The sequence below is a fragment of the Rhincodon typus genome, chromosome 18, assembly GCF_021869965.1.
Source record: "Rhincodon typus isolate 14 chromosome 18, sRhiTyp1.1, whole genome shotgun sequence".
Taxonomy (NCBI): Eukaryota; Metazoa; Chordata; class Chondrichthyes; order Orectolobiformes; family Rhincodontidae; genus Rhincodon; species Rhincodon typus.
The window spans coordinates 39,327,086-39,343,806 of NC_063349.1; the positions used below are offsets into that span (position 1 = coordinate 39,327,086).

General features: G+C 41.1%; 1 protein-coding gene across 1 annotated transcript in view; it reads left to right on the top strand.

Moving 5' to 3' along the window:
• The window catches only part of lrriq1 (leucine-rich repeats and IQ motif containing 1), a 197,777-nt gene that overhangs the window by 39,821 nt on the left and 141,235 nt on the right, over nucleotides 1-16,721 (top strand). The window contains exons 11-12 of the mRNA XM_048607661.1: nucleotides 651-844; nucleotides 8,542-8,666. Coding sequence (XP_048463618.1) covers nucleotides 651-844; nucleotides 8,542-8,666 — 319 coding nt within the window. The remainder of the gene's footprint in view (nucleotides 1-650; nucleotides 845-8,541; nucleotides 8,667-16,721) is intronic.

Sequence of the window (16,721 nt, forward strand, 5' to 3'; positions counted from 1 at the left end):
AGGTATCACCCTTGCACATGTAACCTGTTTCAGACTGTTTTCTAAGTAAGATAAATTATTATGAACACTTAAAGTAATACATGAAATTAATATGAACTTTAAAAGCCAGTATAAATATTTTCCCTCCTGCTAATACCCATCAATCTTTCTCTTAAATCTAAGAATAACCTGATTTTGTTATCTGCATTATGTAGTCTATCAGCAGGCTATTAGAAGATGTAAATACTGTGTTCAAAGCTGCATGAGTTATACTGTGGTGACATTTTCAGTGCCTATGCACTTTATGTATTTATTGATCAAAATGTTCTTCACTGTCACCTTTTTCCAGTATTTTAGTCAATCATTATTTTATATAAGTAAGCTCAAAGAATTCTGAATGCTGAAATATGAAAATTATGTGTTCTTCTTCTACAAATGTATTCAGATACTGTAGTCTAAGTGTTCCTTTGTGAGTTGTATTGGTGAAATAGAATTCCTTTACTACTTCCATTCCTATTAAGTTAATGTTGTACCCAATAACAAAAGCTGGCAAATAAAAATCAACTGCTGAACATGAACTGTTTGGGATGTTTGATAGTCCTCACAGTTTTGTTGTTTAGGTCACATTTGCTTGTTACACTTAAATTTTTTTTAAATTCATGATTTTCTAGGTGGTCTGGAATCTCTCAAAAAGCTTCAGAGGCTTGTTGTGGATCATAATGAGTTAATAAGCACCAAAGGTTTAAGTGAAACTCCTACCCTTCTCTACCTTGATTGTTCCTGTAACTACCTCGACAGCATAGAAGGCATTGATAACTGTGGGCTTCTTCAAACCTTGAAGTTACAGAACAACAATCTTTCTGAGGTAAAGTGCAGTTATGGCTAAAACAAGAATTGAAAGCTATTTTAGAGTGAGTTGCAACCACAACTGGCAGCCTTGTGTCCTGTATGTTTTACAACTGAGAGACATGCAGCGCAACAATATGTGATATGATCAAAAGATTTTGATCACAAACAAAAGTACAAATTGCTGGTAAAACTCAGTAAGTCTGGCAGCATCTGTGGCGAGAAAGCAGAGTTAACGTTTCAGGTCCTTCTTCAGAACTCAGATTTCAAAAAGATTTTGATGTTTCTGTAAACTGTTTAAAAGAAAACTAAAAGTCATATCCCATGTTGTCAACCAACCCATACTTTATACCTCAGCCTCAGTCATGTGTAGTCAACATGCCAAACAGTCATCCATGGACTGTTCCTCAAAAACAAAGCCAGCATGGTGCCATCTGTCAATATTACCTCCCCCAACCCACCTAACCCCTTTCCTTTCTATGCTGTCTCATCTCATCTCTCCCACTTTATTTTGAGTTGTCCCCTTTACAATTGTTATCCCCTCTGCATCCCAACATGCTGACTCCAAAACCCACAATTGAATTCCCCATTTCCCCTCTGGCAGTGCTGATCCCTTTGCCCTTTTGGTGGATAGACCCCTGGGACTGATTACGGCCAACCCTCTTGAATAACTCGGACAGCCAGCTGTAACTGATGACTGTAGAGGCCCCTGACAGATCTTTGTGCATCTCCCTGACTGACTTCTTATGACATCCCCGCACTGTTGTACTGGACCTACTGAGCTGACTGTGGTCAACTCCCTGGGCTGTAGACATATGAACCCCTGATCCTGATAGCAGGCTGACTGGTCCCGAGTCCCTGGACTGATATTGGAGGATGCCCTTGACTGAAGAATATCTCCCTTGATTGACTGAGGATATCTCTCTGCAGACTCTGACAGAAGGCCTTTTTGTTGATGAGCAGGCAGTATATTTGCCCCGTATTTAGCAGGCAAATGGTGCAGGTGTGAGATTAATATTACAGCAATGTGTGCATCCTCTTAACTAGTGACTACTGGCAGGCATGATAAGCTGCCTGGCTTTATGTTGGGATTAAAAGGCAAATCAAGACAGTAGCACTGTGAGCATTTATGCTCTGGGTGAAAGCAAAAAGTGCGGAAAGGATTCAGTGAGCAATGTAGCAGGGGCAAAGTGAGTGAATACAAAGTGTGCAACTGTGTCCCTAAAATACAGCCTGAATTGTGTGTTTGACCGGTGTGCAAAGTATTCTTGCAGCATTCTTCTAACAAAAGATAGCCATTTGTAGCAAGAATTTTATCTCTATCACTTGGTTGGAAAATGAAAACATTTTTCTTTTGACATCAAGAACCTCATGCTGGCAATCTCATGCATGTATTCTAACTTTCTTATGAATGCCCATGTTGTTCTGTGCCTGGAAAGGTTCAACTCTGTGAGTCAAATGCAGTTAGTCATTATTTACATACAAATGCTGTACTATCTTTAGATGAAGACATGTCTGTGATTAATCTGGAAGTTTCTAACCAAACTAAGCTACTTGACCTTTAGTTTCTCAAAAATGGCATTTTGTCCTCTTGTCCGAAAAATGATGATACAGAAAATCCAGGTTGGCTCTCTTGCCAATGAAGTGCACATAATAGCATGAAGCTACATTATTTGCACCATGCACGTGAACTAAACTCCAAAAGTAAACGAAAAGTTAAGTTGTTACAGAGATAGTAGGAACTGCAGATGCTGAAGAATCTGAGATAACAAGGTGTAGAGCTGGATGAACACAGCAGGCCAAGCAGCATCAGAGAAGCAGGAAAGCTGACGTCTTGGGTCTAGACCCTTCTTCAGAAACCCGAAACGTCAGCTTTCCTGCTCCTGTGTTCATCCAGCTCTACACCTTATTATCTAAAAGTTAAGTTGTGTTCATTTCAGTCAAAGCAACTTCTTAATGATTTGATTATTGCTGATTACTGCCAGCCAATTATTCTAGCATGAAAATTAACTATTACAGGTGTGAAATCCCATCTCTTAAAGTTTTAATAGCTATTCCCAAACAAACAAAAACAGAAATTGCTGGAGAAACTCAGCAAATCTGGCAGCATCCGTGGACGGAAAACAGTTACTAGTTGAAGTCCAATGACCCTTCTTCAGAATTCTCGTATTATATATTTCTGGAGCAGATGGGGCTTGAACCCAGGCCTCCTAGTCCAGAGGTAGGGACACTAGCACTGCACCACAAAAGCCCTGTCCATGCAAATGTACACTTCCAAGGAGCAGGAAAGTCAACATTTTGGCCTGAAACATTGACTTTCCTGCTTCTCAGATGCTGTCTGACCTGCTGTGCTTTTCCAGGTTTACATCTATTGACTCTGACTTCTAGCATCTGGAACCCTTACTGTCTCCAAATGTATACTTCCTTGTCAGTACTGGTGCAATTTCACAAAGTTTCAATTTGATTGGTTAATCAAAGGCACAGGTCACTCAGAGCTCAGATTCCTGGTTTGCCTTGTTGTCACGTCATCAGCGCCAACTTCAGCAACTTGCCGTGCAATCATTACAAAAGTCTAACTGTGGAAGAGCAGACATGTGGGACCCAGGTTTGATTCCACCCTTGAGTGACTGTCTGTGTGGAGTTTACACATTCTCCCAGTGTCTGCGTAGGTTTCCCCCTGGAGCTCCGATTTCCTCCAACAGTCCAAAGATGTGCAGGTTAGGTGGATGGACCACGCTAAATTGCCCATCATGTACAGGAAGGTGTAGGCTAGGCGGATTAGCCATGGTATGTGTAGGGTTGCAGGGATAGGGTAGGGGGATGATGCTGGGTGGGATGCTCTTCGGAGTGTTGGTGTGGGCTTGATGGGCCGAATGGCCTGCTTCCACACTGTAGGGATTCTATTCTGTTGATACCATTAGCTCTCCTGCCACGGTGAGTTATGGTCTTGTATTATAAATAAATATTGATACATAATGTTGCAATTTAGAAGAGCTTTGCAAAACCAACTGTGTTTTACTGATTTTTTTTTCTTGATTGCAAATGTCAACCTTTACTCAATGGTAGCACTAAGTCAAGATTATAAATTCAAACTCCACTCCAGAGCGTGAAGCAAATAATCCAGGTTGACATTACGTAGTATCAATGAACTGTTGTGCATTTGGAGTAGCCAATTTTTGGATGCACCATAAAACTAATGACTTTTATCCTGTCTCATATAGATGTAAAAGATTTTATTGCACTGTTTAAAGAAGAGTAAGAGGTTTCTTTGTTGGGCTGACCAATGATTTTTTTACTCCACAAGATTACTAAAGAAATACATTATGCTATATAAAAAGCAAAAGAACTGTGGATGCTGTAAATCAGGAACAAAAACAGAAGTTGCTGGAAAAGCTCAGCAGGTCTGGCAGCATCTGTGAAGAAAAAATCAGAGTTAACGTTTTGGGTCTGGTGACCCTTCCTCAGAACTGATGGTAACTGGGAAAACGTCGGTTTATATCGAGAAAATAGGGAGGGGGTTGGGGTACAGAGTAAACGATAGGATAAAAGATAGAGGCCGAAGAGAAAGAAGAGCAGTTGGATAGACAAAGGAGCTGATAATGATCTGTCTAGGAGGGTGAATAGCTTTTAATGGGGACTGTTAGTGACTGACATTGGTAGTGCGTAATGCAGGCTATGAGATAACAAGACAACAAGGTGCAGGGCTGGATGAACACAGCAGGCCAAGCAGCATCATAGGAGCAGAGAGGCTGACGTTTCGGGCCTAGACCCTTCATCAGAAAAGGGGGAGGGGAAGGGGGTTTTGAAATAAATAGGGAGAGAGTGGGAGGCGAATAGAAGAGGGATAGAGGAGAGGATAGGTGGAGAAGAAACAAACAGGTCGAAGAGGCGGGGATGGGGCCAGGAAAGGTGAGTGTAACAAGGCCTGGCGTGTGGAGTAGGAGGCTACGACATGGGAGAGTTTAGGCCCTAAAATTATTGAACTCGATATTGAGTCCGGAGGGTTGTAGGGTCCCCAAGTGGAAAATGAGGTGTTGTTTTTCCAGGTTGCTTCAACTTCGCTGGAACACTGCAGCAAGCCAGAGACAGAGATGTTGGCCAGGGAACAGGGTGGTGTGTTAAATTGGCAGGCAACTGGAAGCTCAGGGTCTTTTTTTGCGAGCAGAACGTAGATGTTCTGCAAAGTGGCCACCCAGTCTACACTTCATTTCCAGAACATAGAGGAGACCACATTGTGAGCAGTGAATGCAGTAGATTAGATTCTGGGAAGTGCAGGTGAAGTGTTTCTTCATCTAGAAGGTATGTTTGGGCCCTTGAATACTAGGTAGGGAGGAGTTAAATGGGCAGGTGTTGCACCTGTAGCGGTTGCAGTGGAAGGTGGGGCTGTGGGGGAGTTTTGGGGGTGAAGGAAAAGTGGACCAGGGTGTCCCGGAGGGAATGGCCCCTGAAAAATGTGGACAAGGGAGGGGAATATGTGTCTGGTGGTGGCATCTTGCTGGAAGTGGCAGAAATGGTGTCTGACGATCTTCTGGATGTGGATGCTGTTGGATGGTAAGGAAGGCCAAGGGGTACCCTATCGCTGTCGTGGGAGAGAAGTGAGTGGGTGAGGGCGGAAGTGAGGGTCAGACCCAGTTGAGGGCCCTGTCAACAATGGTGCTTGGAAATCCTCGGTTGAGGAAGAAGGTAGACATTTCGGAGGCTCCCTTGTTGAAGTTGGCCTCATCTGAACATATGCGACAGAGTTGGAGGAACTGAGAGAATGAGATGGAGTCTTGCTGTTACTTATTTCATTGTTTTTAGGGGATTCTTGTCCATACACTCGTTGCCACATTTCCCTGCAATACAACAGTATTATGACAATCAACAATAACTGAATTGGCTGTGAAGCATTTTGGGACATGCTGAGATAATTTCAGAAGTTAAATAAATAGAACATTTATGGAGCGAGCCCTTTTCATCTTCTATCCAAATGAATGCAAGTTTGTTCATAATTTCTTGTTTTTTTTTTCTTTTTCATATCGTTATGGCCACCCTTTGCCATAAAGCAATATGTAAGCATCATTGAAACGGAAAATGGAAGCTTATAAAAGCTAATTTTATTTTTCATATTTATTGTTTTTAAAAATGTTCACAGATTAACCTTAGCTTTTGTTTCATATTTTTCAAAACAAAATATTCCTCAGGGTTTGAGTGAAGATTTGTAGCTCGGATGCTGGTTGTTGATGTTGGTATATTTGCTGAGCTGGGAGGTTTGATAGCAGACGTTTCGTCCCCATACTAGCTGATATCCTCAGTCCTGTGGTGGAGCCTCCTGTGAACCCGCACAAGACAACATCGCTTTACAGGTGACTCCATAGCACTGAGGATGTCACCTAGTAAGGGGACGAAACATCTGCTATCAAACCTCCCAGCTCGGCGAACACACCATAATCTACAAAACTTTCCTATAATGTAGACATGGCCTGGCTGCGTTTATTAGCCGTGTCTAATTGCTAGTTGCCCTGAGATGACAATGAAAATGGGCTGCTTATTGAGCCACCAGGCATTGTGGTGATGTGCTTTTAATATGATGTTATGTAGGGAATACATCTCTCAAGTTCTGTATGTGCATAGTTAAATAAGCTGCTTTATAAGAATGTGAATGCTGTAACATGTAATGTACTATTTATATTTTGAGTTCTTAACAGTGTTCTTTGGCACTAAAATAATTATTGATTCTCCTGTAATCACACACACTAAGCTGTGTGTCACACAACAATGTTCCTTGGCATGTATTCATCCTGTTGATGTGAATTTGGTTCCATTTAAAAAAAAGAAAGTTCAGAGTCTTGAGGTAATAGTCTTTGCACAAATACATCTATAGCAGGTAGACGTACCCAGGCACATACCTCCTCTTTGACTTTCTTTCTGTCATTCTCCATTCCCTTGTATGGACTTTTCCGCCTGTCCGATTTCTTAAAAATCTAACTCCAGATTCTGACAGCTTAACCTGATTATGTTCCATTTCTTTTAAAAGCCAACAATTCCTTGGACAAGCTGAAGAGGTTTGGAGCTTTGGCATTTTTTACTAGCCCCTCAGTTTTTTTTATCAGATTTCTCCCTTATCTGATTTGTGAGTTTGATGGTTGCCAGGAAAGGCAAAGATCTGGGTGCTGCTTTATATATGGAGCTCCTGGGTGGTCTAGTGGTTTGGATTTGGCGCTCTCACCGCTGTGGCCCAGGTTTGATTCCCAGTCAGGGAATGTGAATTGGGGTGGCACTGTGGCTCAGTGGTTAGCACTGCTGCCTCACAGCGCCAGGGACCTGGGTTTGGTTCTGGCCTCGGTCAATTGTCTGTGTGGAGTTTACATGTTCTCCCCATGTCTACGTGGGTTTCCTCCGGGTGTCCCAGTTTCTTCCCACAGTCCAAAGATGTGCAAGCTAGGTGGATTGGCGTGTTAAATTGCCCGTAGTGTTCAGGTATGTGTGGGTTAGGTGCATTAGCCATGGGAAATGCAGGTTTAGGGGGATGGGTCTTGGTAGGATGCTCTTTGAGGGTTGGTGTGGACTTGTCGGGCCAAATGGCCTGATTCCGCACTGTGGGTATTCTATGATGACAATAGCTGTTGGATTAGTGGAATAATATTTTAGAAAGAGACAGTCAGGAAGAAAGAGACATATTTGAAATTAAACAGCACAGGAGCAACATGGGATGGAATACACATGTGAAGAAGTGCTCCTAAGCACTTTTCCCTTTTGAGATGCAGAATTTGGCATTGGTTAGGTGTTTGAAAAACTATTCAAAAAGAGACAGTTAGTATTATAGTCGTGCTGCCAGGTGAAGTAGAGGCAGAATGGCTGCCTGTGAATAAGAATAAATTGGATCTGTTCCACAAGCTACAGGAAAGTAAAATGGTTACGAGTCAGAATAAATGGACTTGAAATGAAGCATCAGTACAGAATGCTGAGTTATTAAGATAGAAAGGTGAACCGGGCATAAAGCAGTCCCAAGCAAGAAGATAGGGTTTTGAAAATAGAGATGATTGATGCTATCACCTGGTGATAGAAGGACAGCTGGCATGACTGACATGCGCTTCCTTTGTAAATATTGCCCAATAAATAATGATACAGGAAATATTAAATAAACAGTCATAAAATGTGTGCTATTACATTCAAGTGGTCACCTGCCACATTGTACTTCATGGGCGCAGTTGTTTAGAAAGAAATAAATAAAATTTATTAAAGCTGCATCCCATTTTCGCTTTCTAGGTTGACCTGATCATTAGAACCAAAGCCACCACTGGTCCAGACTGCCCTATATTGCCTTAATCACATTAAGTCTTGGATTGGGAGAGACACCAGCTCTTTAAGCTCGTTTTCTGATAAACTGAAATCTACACTTACCTAGGAATGCACTCTTCCCTCTCTACTGATTACTGTAAGATTGTACACCATTTAATATTACAATAATAGCTACAATATTATCTGTAGCTTTCATCTGGATAGGAATTGTCTTGGGAGCTGAAATTTGCCTGGTAACATGTGGGTTCATTTTTGTAGAAATTGACCAGGTGTTTGTGCAGTGTGATTGCTGAGTTAACTAGCTGAAAGGACAAAGACAGTGGACACTTATTCAATGATAAACAAATATATAGAAAATATGATTGCAGCCGTTGCTTTGTACAATAAAAATCATAAATGTGCTATTTTCCAGAACACTCTTCCTCTTTTCTACAGCTTCCCAGGTTTGGAAATCATGTGTTACTGCGGGAGTTATATCTGGATGATAACAGCATATCCTCTCTCAAGATGTCTGAATACTGGTTACCAATGCTTCAACATCTCTCTGTTTCCCAGAACAGGTATGTTCTGAAATTACAAGAACTATAAATATATTCACAATGTTCTAAAGTTAAGTTTTATACAGCTGGTGCATAGAGTGGTATTTTACCTTTTTATTGTACTCAGTTCCTTCATGCATTGGATAAAGATTGTCAACAATATATTTGTTCTCAATATAGTAATCGATGTTAAGTATTTTAATTGTTTTGAGACATTTCAGTTAGGACCCTTGTTATAAAGAAAGAGCACTCTTTTTTGATCTGTGCATTGCTCTTTGACCATTTTCTTTTGTACACTGTTCACAAACCTCAAACTGCTGGTACCAACTACCTCCAAGATCAAAAACAAAAATTGCTGGAAAAGCTCAGTAAGTCAGGCAGCATCTGCGGAGAGAAATCAGAGTTAATGTTTCAGGTTGAGTGACCCTTCCTCAGTACTGCCAGACTTGCTGAGCTTTTCCAGCAATTTCTGTTTTTGCTTTTGATTTACAGCATTCACAGTTCTTTTGGTTTTTACCTCTGAGATTAAGTTCTATTCCTGTTGCAGTGGCAGAATAGACGCTGGGGTGATTGAAAGATGGGTTGGGAAGGAGGTTTTGTGAAATGCAGAGATGAAATCAGACCTCTGCCATTTTATTCATTACTGATCACTATTTCCAATTCTAATTTCCGTCAGCTTAATTATATTTTTCACATTTTTGGCTGGGGTTTTTAACCATAAAACAGAAGGTTCTGTCTGCCAGACATTTATTTGTCACGTTTATACTGAAACTGTTCCAATGGGCACCCTTTTGTTTAATTTGGAGAAAGAAAATGATGACAGGAGGAAGTGAGGCAGATGGATATCTTCTTTAAGATATTGGCGGAAAACTGCCTTTACAGGTTATATTTAATTATGAGACAATGATGCTATGATTTAACTACAGACAGCCCTGTTTCACATGGGAGTTGCTAAACGTAGCTGGCAAATTTATAGCAGCTGTAAATATTTACACTTGTGCCTTGTTTGAATCAGCCTCAAGAAATGTCAGTCAGCCTTCCATTTCCTGATTTATCAAGCAGAGATTGATGCATTATTCATCAGAACTACAGAATGATGTTTTATTATTAGCAGCCATACAACCCAGATACCTCCCTATAGAATTGCATACTTTTTCTGATCTTGAAGGGCATTTTTTTTCCTATTATTGTGCAGATTTGGCTGTCTGTGACCATTACAACCTGCTGGTGCAAATGAATCTCTGCTTTCTAGAGAGCAGACAGGTTACCTTCATTTAATGTAATGCAGCATACCAAAATTTCTAGGTGTGAACGAGAATATAAAATGGCTCTGAGAATATCTAGGCTACTTTGATTATCCAGAAGCTGTAAAGTTCAGTGAGGACACAGGTTCTGGAGTGGTTGCAGTGTGGGACTAGAAAATGACAACAGAGTTCAGTAGTTTGAATTTGGGGTGTTATGGAGGTCGAAATAGAACATAGAACAGTACAGCACAGTACAGGCCCTTCGGCCCACGATGTTGTGCCGAACTTTTACCCTAAGCCTAAGGTCTATCTAACCTCCACCCCTACCTTATACTATCATCCATATGCCTATCTAATAGCTGCTTAAATGCTCCTAATGAGGCCGACTCCACTACCCTCTCTGGCAATGCATTCCACGCCCCTACCACTCTCTGAGTAGAGAACCTATCTCTGACGTCTCCCCTATATCTACCTCCACTCACTTTAAAACTATGCCCCCTCATAATAGCTACCTCCACCCTAGGAAAAAGTCTCTGGCTGTCCACTCTAGCTATACCTCTGATCATTTTGTAAACCTCTATCCAGTCACCACTCATCCTTCATCGTTCTAAAGAGAAAAGCCCTAGTTCTCTCAACCTTTCCTCGTATGACCTTCCCTCCATTCCAGGCAACATCCTGGTAAATCTCCTCTGCACCTTTTCCAACGCTTCCACATCTTTCCTGTAATGAGGCGACCAGAACCAGACACAATACTCCAGATGTGGCCGAACTAGGGTTTTGTATAGCTGGAGCATAACTTCACGCTATTGAACTCAATCCCTCTATTAATGAAAGCTAACACACCATACGCCTTCTTAACAACTCTATCCACCCTGGTGGCCGCTTTCAGGGAACTGTGGACGTGAACCCCAAGATCCCTCTGCTCCTCCACACTGCCAAGAATCTTTCCGTTAACCCTGTATTCTGCTTTCAAGTTTGTCCTTCCAAAATGAATCACCTCACACTTTTCAGGGTTAAACTCCATCTGCCACTCCTCAGCCCAGCTCTGCATCCTATCAATGTCCCTTTGTAACCTAGAACAGCCCTCCGCACTATCCACAACTCGACCCACCTTCGTATCGTTCACAAACTTACTAATCCGCCCTTGCACTCCTTCATCCAAATCATTTACAAAAGTCACAAAAAGAAGAGGACCCAGAACAGATCCTTGTGGTACACCATTCGTAACTGAGCACCATGTTGAATATTTTCCGTCCACTCCCACCCTTTGTCTTCTAAGGGTGAGCCAATTCTGAATCCAATCTGCCTCATTTACTCCTATCCCATGCCTCCTTACTTTCTGCATGAGCCTACCATGGGGAACCTTATCAAACGCCTTATTTAAATCCATGTATACTACATCCACTGCTCTACCTTCATTCACGTGTTTGGTCACCTCTTCAAAGAATTCAGTGAGGTTTGTGAAGCATGATCTACCCAATAGGCAATGATGGAGCAGACAGAGGATTAGACTTGCTGCTCAGGATTGAATAGGATGCTAAAGTTTAGACAGTTTATGACACTGAGCGATGGAGTTACTGGTGAGGCCATGGGATTTGTGTTGGGATAAAGGACAAGGCACCGATGTTTTAAATGTTAAACAAATCAACTAAAGGTCATCCAGCATTGAATATCAACCAAGAAGTCTTACAGCAGCCAGATAGTTGTGGCATTGAGAATTAGTCAGTGTCACCACTGTACTTGTAGAAACTGACACCATGTCTGCTGATGTAACCAAGGGTAATGTGTAAATGAAGAATAGGAGGGTCCTTTAATGGGCTCTGGTGGGGACTGTATAATTTGAGATGTGGAAAATTGGCATCAAAAATATAGATTTGGGAAATGACAGTACGTTCAAAATGTGAAAAGAAAAGGACGTTAAGGATGGAAAGTGATTTTCAAGGAAAGGCCTTGTGGATCATTTGTACAGCAGAGGTTAATGAGAGGATTTTCGAAAGAGAGGCAGGTGATATCTGCATAGTGGGGCCAGGAAAGAAAACATGCTAGTCTGCAGGGTGGTGAGAATGACTGTGGGGGAGATGAGCAAAAAGCTTTAGAAAGACTGGTTTCAGAATTAGGAAAGAGACAGATAAATAAGGAGTAGAGGTTACTGAGATGGGAGCTCATATCTTAGTAACAAAGATATCAATGAACTTCTTGCAGTTGTTAGAGATGAGTTTAGAGGTGGCAGATTTTACTTGTGTATTAATTCGGTGTTTATTGTATTGAGATGATAAACATTAATTGAGGATTCACATGCTCAAATGTATAGAAAGGGATCAACAGGTCTTGTGGAGCAGTGGTATTGTCCCTGCCCCTGGGCCAGGAGGCTCAAATTCAAGTCCCAATTGCTCCTTAGGTGCATAATAACAATTCTGAACAGGTTGAGTTAGAAAATGTCCACAAGACTACAGGACAACTACTGGAAAATGGGGACTGGAGTCACAATGTGCTTGATGACCATCATGAACACTAGGGCCAAAGGGCCTCTTTCTGTGCTGTAAAATTCTAGATGGGGATCAAAGGCTCTTGCAATGCAGTGGTAGTGTCTGTACCTCAAGACCATAAGGTACAAGTCCCATTTGCCACAGGAATATATCATATCTTTTTTGCGGGGGCGCCGTTGGCACAAAACTGGAAATCGATTCATTAGCACGCTGATCAGCATGCACCGAACCTCAGAGGACTGCAGAGTAGCTGCGCAGCTTGAAGGGAGCGTTACCTGTTGGAGGAGGAATTCCAGGACTTTGACCCAGTGAACATGAAGGAATATACTTCAGATTCAGGCTGGTGAGTCACTTGGAGAGGAACTACAGGTGGTGATGTGCATGTGCATCTGCCACCCTTGTCCTTCTAGATAGTAGTGGTCACGAATTTGGAAGGTGCTGCATCAGGAACTTTGGTGAATTTCTGCAGTGCATCTTGTGCATGGTATACACTGCTGCTACTGTGTGTCCATGAGGGAAATATGAATGTTTACAGATATGCCCTAATCAAATGGGCTATTTTGTTTTGAATCGTTCCAAGTTTCTTGTGTATTGTTGCAGCTTTACTCATTCATGCAAGTGGGCTGTATTCCAAAATACTCCTTACTTGTGCTTTTTAGGTAGTGGACAGGCTTTGGGGAGTCAGGATTGCTGCAGAAGTCCAAGCCTATGATCTGCTCTTGTAGGGTCAGTATATATGTGGCTAGTCCAGCTCATTTGAAAGAGGGTGGTACATAGTACAAAAAAAAGCACTGTGGACGCTAGAACTCTGAAACACAAACAGAAATAGTAAGAGATAATCAGTAAGTCTGACAGCATCTGTGGTGAGAAAGCAGATGCAGTGTTTCGAGTCCAGTGACCCATTGTCAGAACATGCTACATGATAATCAGCAGGAGGTTTCTTTGTCCATGTTTGATCAGATTCCATGAGACTTCATGGGATCCAGCGCCTCCAGTGTTCGGGACTGCCAGGGCAACTGTCTTCTCACAGTGTGTGCCAGCATCTCTGATACAGGACATGCCTAGCTTTGATAATGATGGGATGGGATGTTGTCTGTAAGGTAGAGTTCCATAGGTATGTGTAATACTGTTCATCAACTTCTCTGTGAGATTGTAGGGGCTTCCCACCCTCCTTTCCCTATTGCCCCTATGACTGGTATGATGCAAGATGAAGGAAGTAGTGATGTAAATTAATAAGAAATAACAAAGACAAAGAAACAAGTGCTAGAATAATGTGTGTGTGTGTGGAACATGACAAATCTGTATTATATAGTTAACTGATCTTATTAACCTTGAAGGACTGGTGTGAAATTTGTTTGCAGTAATCGAAGTTTAAGTGATCTTTAAAATTTTTAAGTATGGCAATCTTGATTCCAAGCCTGTAGTGTGAGTAATATGGTGTAACTTATATTGTTAAAGGAACTGAATGAATGAAAACCTGTAAGATTGTGTTCTAGATAAGATTAAATATTCAATTGATAAGGTTAAAGTTGTTTGATTTGTAACAAGTGAGCCAACGGGTTGGTTATTTGGAAACAGAGAAGTTGGTAGAGATGAGATTATCATTTTATTAGTTGTGAGAGGGCTGGACAGCAGAGAACTGGCTGTGCAGATATTCCTAAATAACCTGTTCAGACATGTAATGATGCACCTCTGAGACTTGAGCCATCTTTCCAGTCCACTGTACCACATGACCTGTAGATCTAGTTATGTAAAATGGTCAAAAACTTGAGGCTGCCAAGAGACAACTGGCCAATCTGAGGTTCGAGAAGGAAGCTTTGGCCTGTCTGGAGCTGATCATGTGAGTAGCAAACATCAAGTGAAATGTAAGGAAGTGTGCCTCAACATGATCTCTTGCTAACTCAGGATTTAGGAAGCTGATCAACTGCTTGGAGACCAGAAAGGGAGAACTGATCATTCCCTCCGTTCTGACTCCTGGACAATCCCAGGTAACCTTGCACACCTGGATGTGTGAATGCAGATATTTCTAATCAGAGATTAGAGATGATATGGCACACCTCTGGAGCAGAAGTCTCCTGGCCCAGAGGTAGGGACACTACCATTACACCACAGGAGCCCTAAATCTGAAAGTGTTAATTACTTTTTGAGTGCCAAATAAACGTATTATGCGTAAACAATAATTTGGGAATCTTAAGTAGTTAGTATCCAGAATAAACCTCTGAACCAAAAATAGAATATTAACTTACAAATACGTAATTATGGTAGGTTAAAAGCATCTCTCCCAATTCTGGTGATGGACCTGCAGGCTATCCATGTTCTTGCACCAGAAGTGGGCTACTTTTGCTCTCCAGGATGACTGGCATAATGTGCAGATTTACCAGAGGAGTATAAGTCCTGCTAGAGCTTAATGTGGACCAGCAAAATCTTCCCATGGTGGATGCTACATGATTTGGCAGAGAACTGCATAATGTACTGGATACGAGGCATAAATTGGCATGAGCTGGCACAAAATATGTATGGACCTATAAAGAACAGTGCAGGATGGATGGTGGGGCATAGGTGTAATGGAGGAAATGAGGGGCCATAGAGGTCTACAAGAGTATAGATTGTCGTGAAGATTATAAGGGGCATGAGGTGGCATGGTTTGGTATGGAGTGTACAGGGAGTTATGAGAAGCAAGAGCGCTGTTTTTTAGAAAACTTAAGTAAAATGGAAGTGTACAGAAGCAGGTCTTTGCCTAGTCACCTCCATATTTTATTCTAGTGTCTCCTGGCCCGACCTCCAAGGTAACCACCAGCCTCTGGACTAAACATTTGACAGCTGAGAAAACACATTTAACAGCCAGGTTCGTGGGGCTGCGAATTCTCCTGCCTGTCATCATTTGACTTGTAAACAAAAGTTCAGGCCAGATTGTCTCAATAACGATGCACTTGCTATTATAACTCTGAGTAACTGAAAGCCGCTTTGACAATTTTTCTGCCACATCCACTTTTTTTGCTGTTATGAATAAGTCTATTTTACAAGCATGTGACTTGATACACACAGAGCAAAAATACACAAACAATTCTGACACACTTCTAAATTTGTTGGATCATGAGCAGAGATCATGCTTCACCTTCCTTCCTTTGATGATTGACTAGCAAATGTGTTAATAATGAGTTGCAGAAAATATACAGTTTTGCAATGGCGAGTATTTGGACTTCTGTAGCTGCAGTTTGTTTTCATATACCTGTAAATACTTGCAACTATTTTGAGATTTTGTGACACTCCAGTAAAATTACGATCAACCAAAATTCATTGAAAACAACTAACATTGTCTTGATAGTCAGAGTAGATGTAGTACTAAAATTATTCTTTTGAAAAGATGTAGTACTTACACATTAATTGTAATCAAGTTCTAACTTTCTTTCAGAACTTCTGTTTGCAATTAAACTTGGGAAAGATCTAATTTGGAAAATCGTTGCCTACTTTCAGAAGGTTCACAACAGACACAATTGGGTTTGCATAGTTCCTCAGGTGGATTATTTTCAATTATACCATCATTCTTCATAATTTTACATTGTTCCATTTCATTTTCCTTATTTATTATTTGTTACATCTCTGGCTTATAATTATTTGACCAACTTTTAGCTTGGGTGAACAGTTAATCCATTTCCCCACCATCAGTCATTGTAAAGCCCAACTGCAATTACTTAGGCACATATGTTGACTTTAAGCTGGACAAACAGGTTCTTAATCAGGATATATGTTCCAGTTTTGCAGGTAGTAAGCAAAGTTGCTGTATTTTTGGGATATATTGCCAGAACATTTGACTCAATATAAAATTAATAGTGCAGCATGAGCCCATTTGATGCCCTGATTTTTTTTTCAGAAATTTCAGTCATGAGGAAGACCATTACCTAAACATCAAAGTCTTTCAATATTAAATCTTTTCAACAATGCATTACTCTACATTGTTATAACCAATATCTTGTGCAAGTAAGCATACAAATAGGAGGGCCTGAAGTATAATTGCTACCATATGCTTATTCACATCAGGTTGCTTAGTGTCCAGTTAACAATATGCATGTACAATATGTAGCTTGTGTATTATTTTCTTTTTGTGATCATTATTTAGTAAAACATATGCATACAGAAATTTGGTAAGCAAAACCAATTAAATCCTTGGCTCTTCCACTTTTAGGGAATGTTTCAACAGATCTGTGACTGAAACATGAAGGACAAAAGCCCAGAACCAATTTAATAATTGCCAGTGATTTATGTAGTGGAACTCTGTGTGTAGATCATCCCCAAGTTGACAGCTAGAAAGTTGAGTTTAAACAGAAACCGATCTTTATCGGTGATGA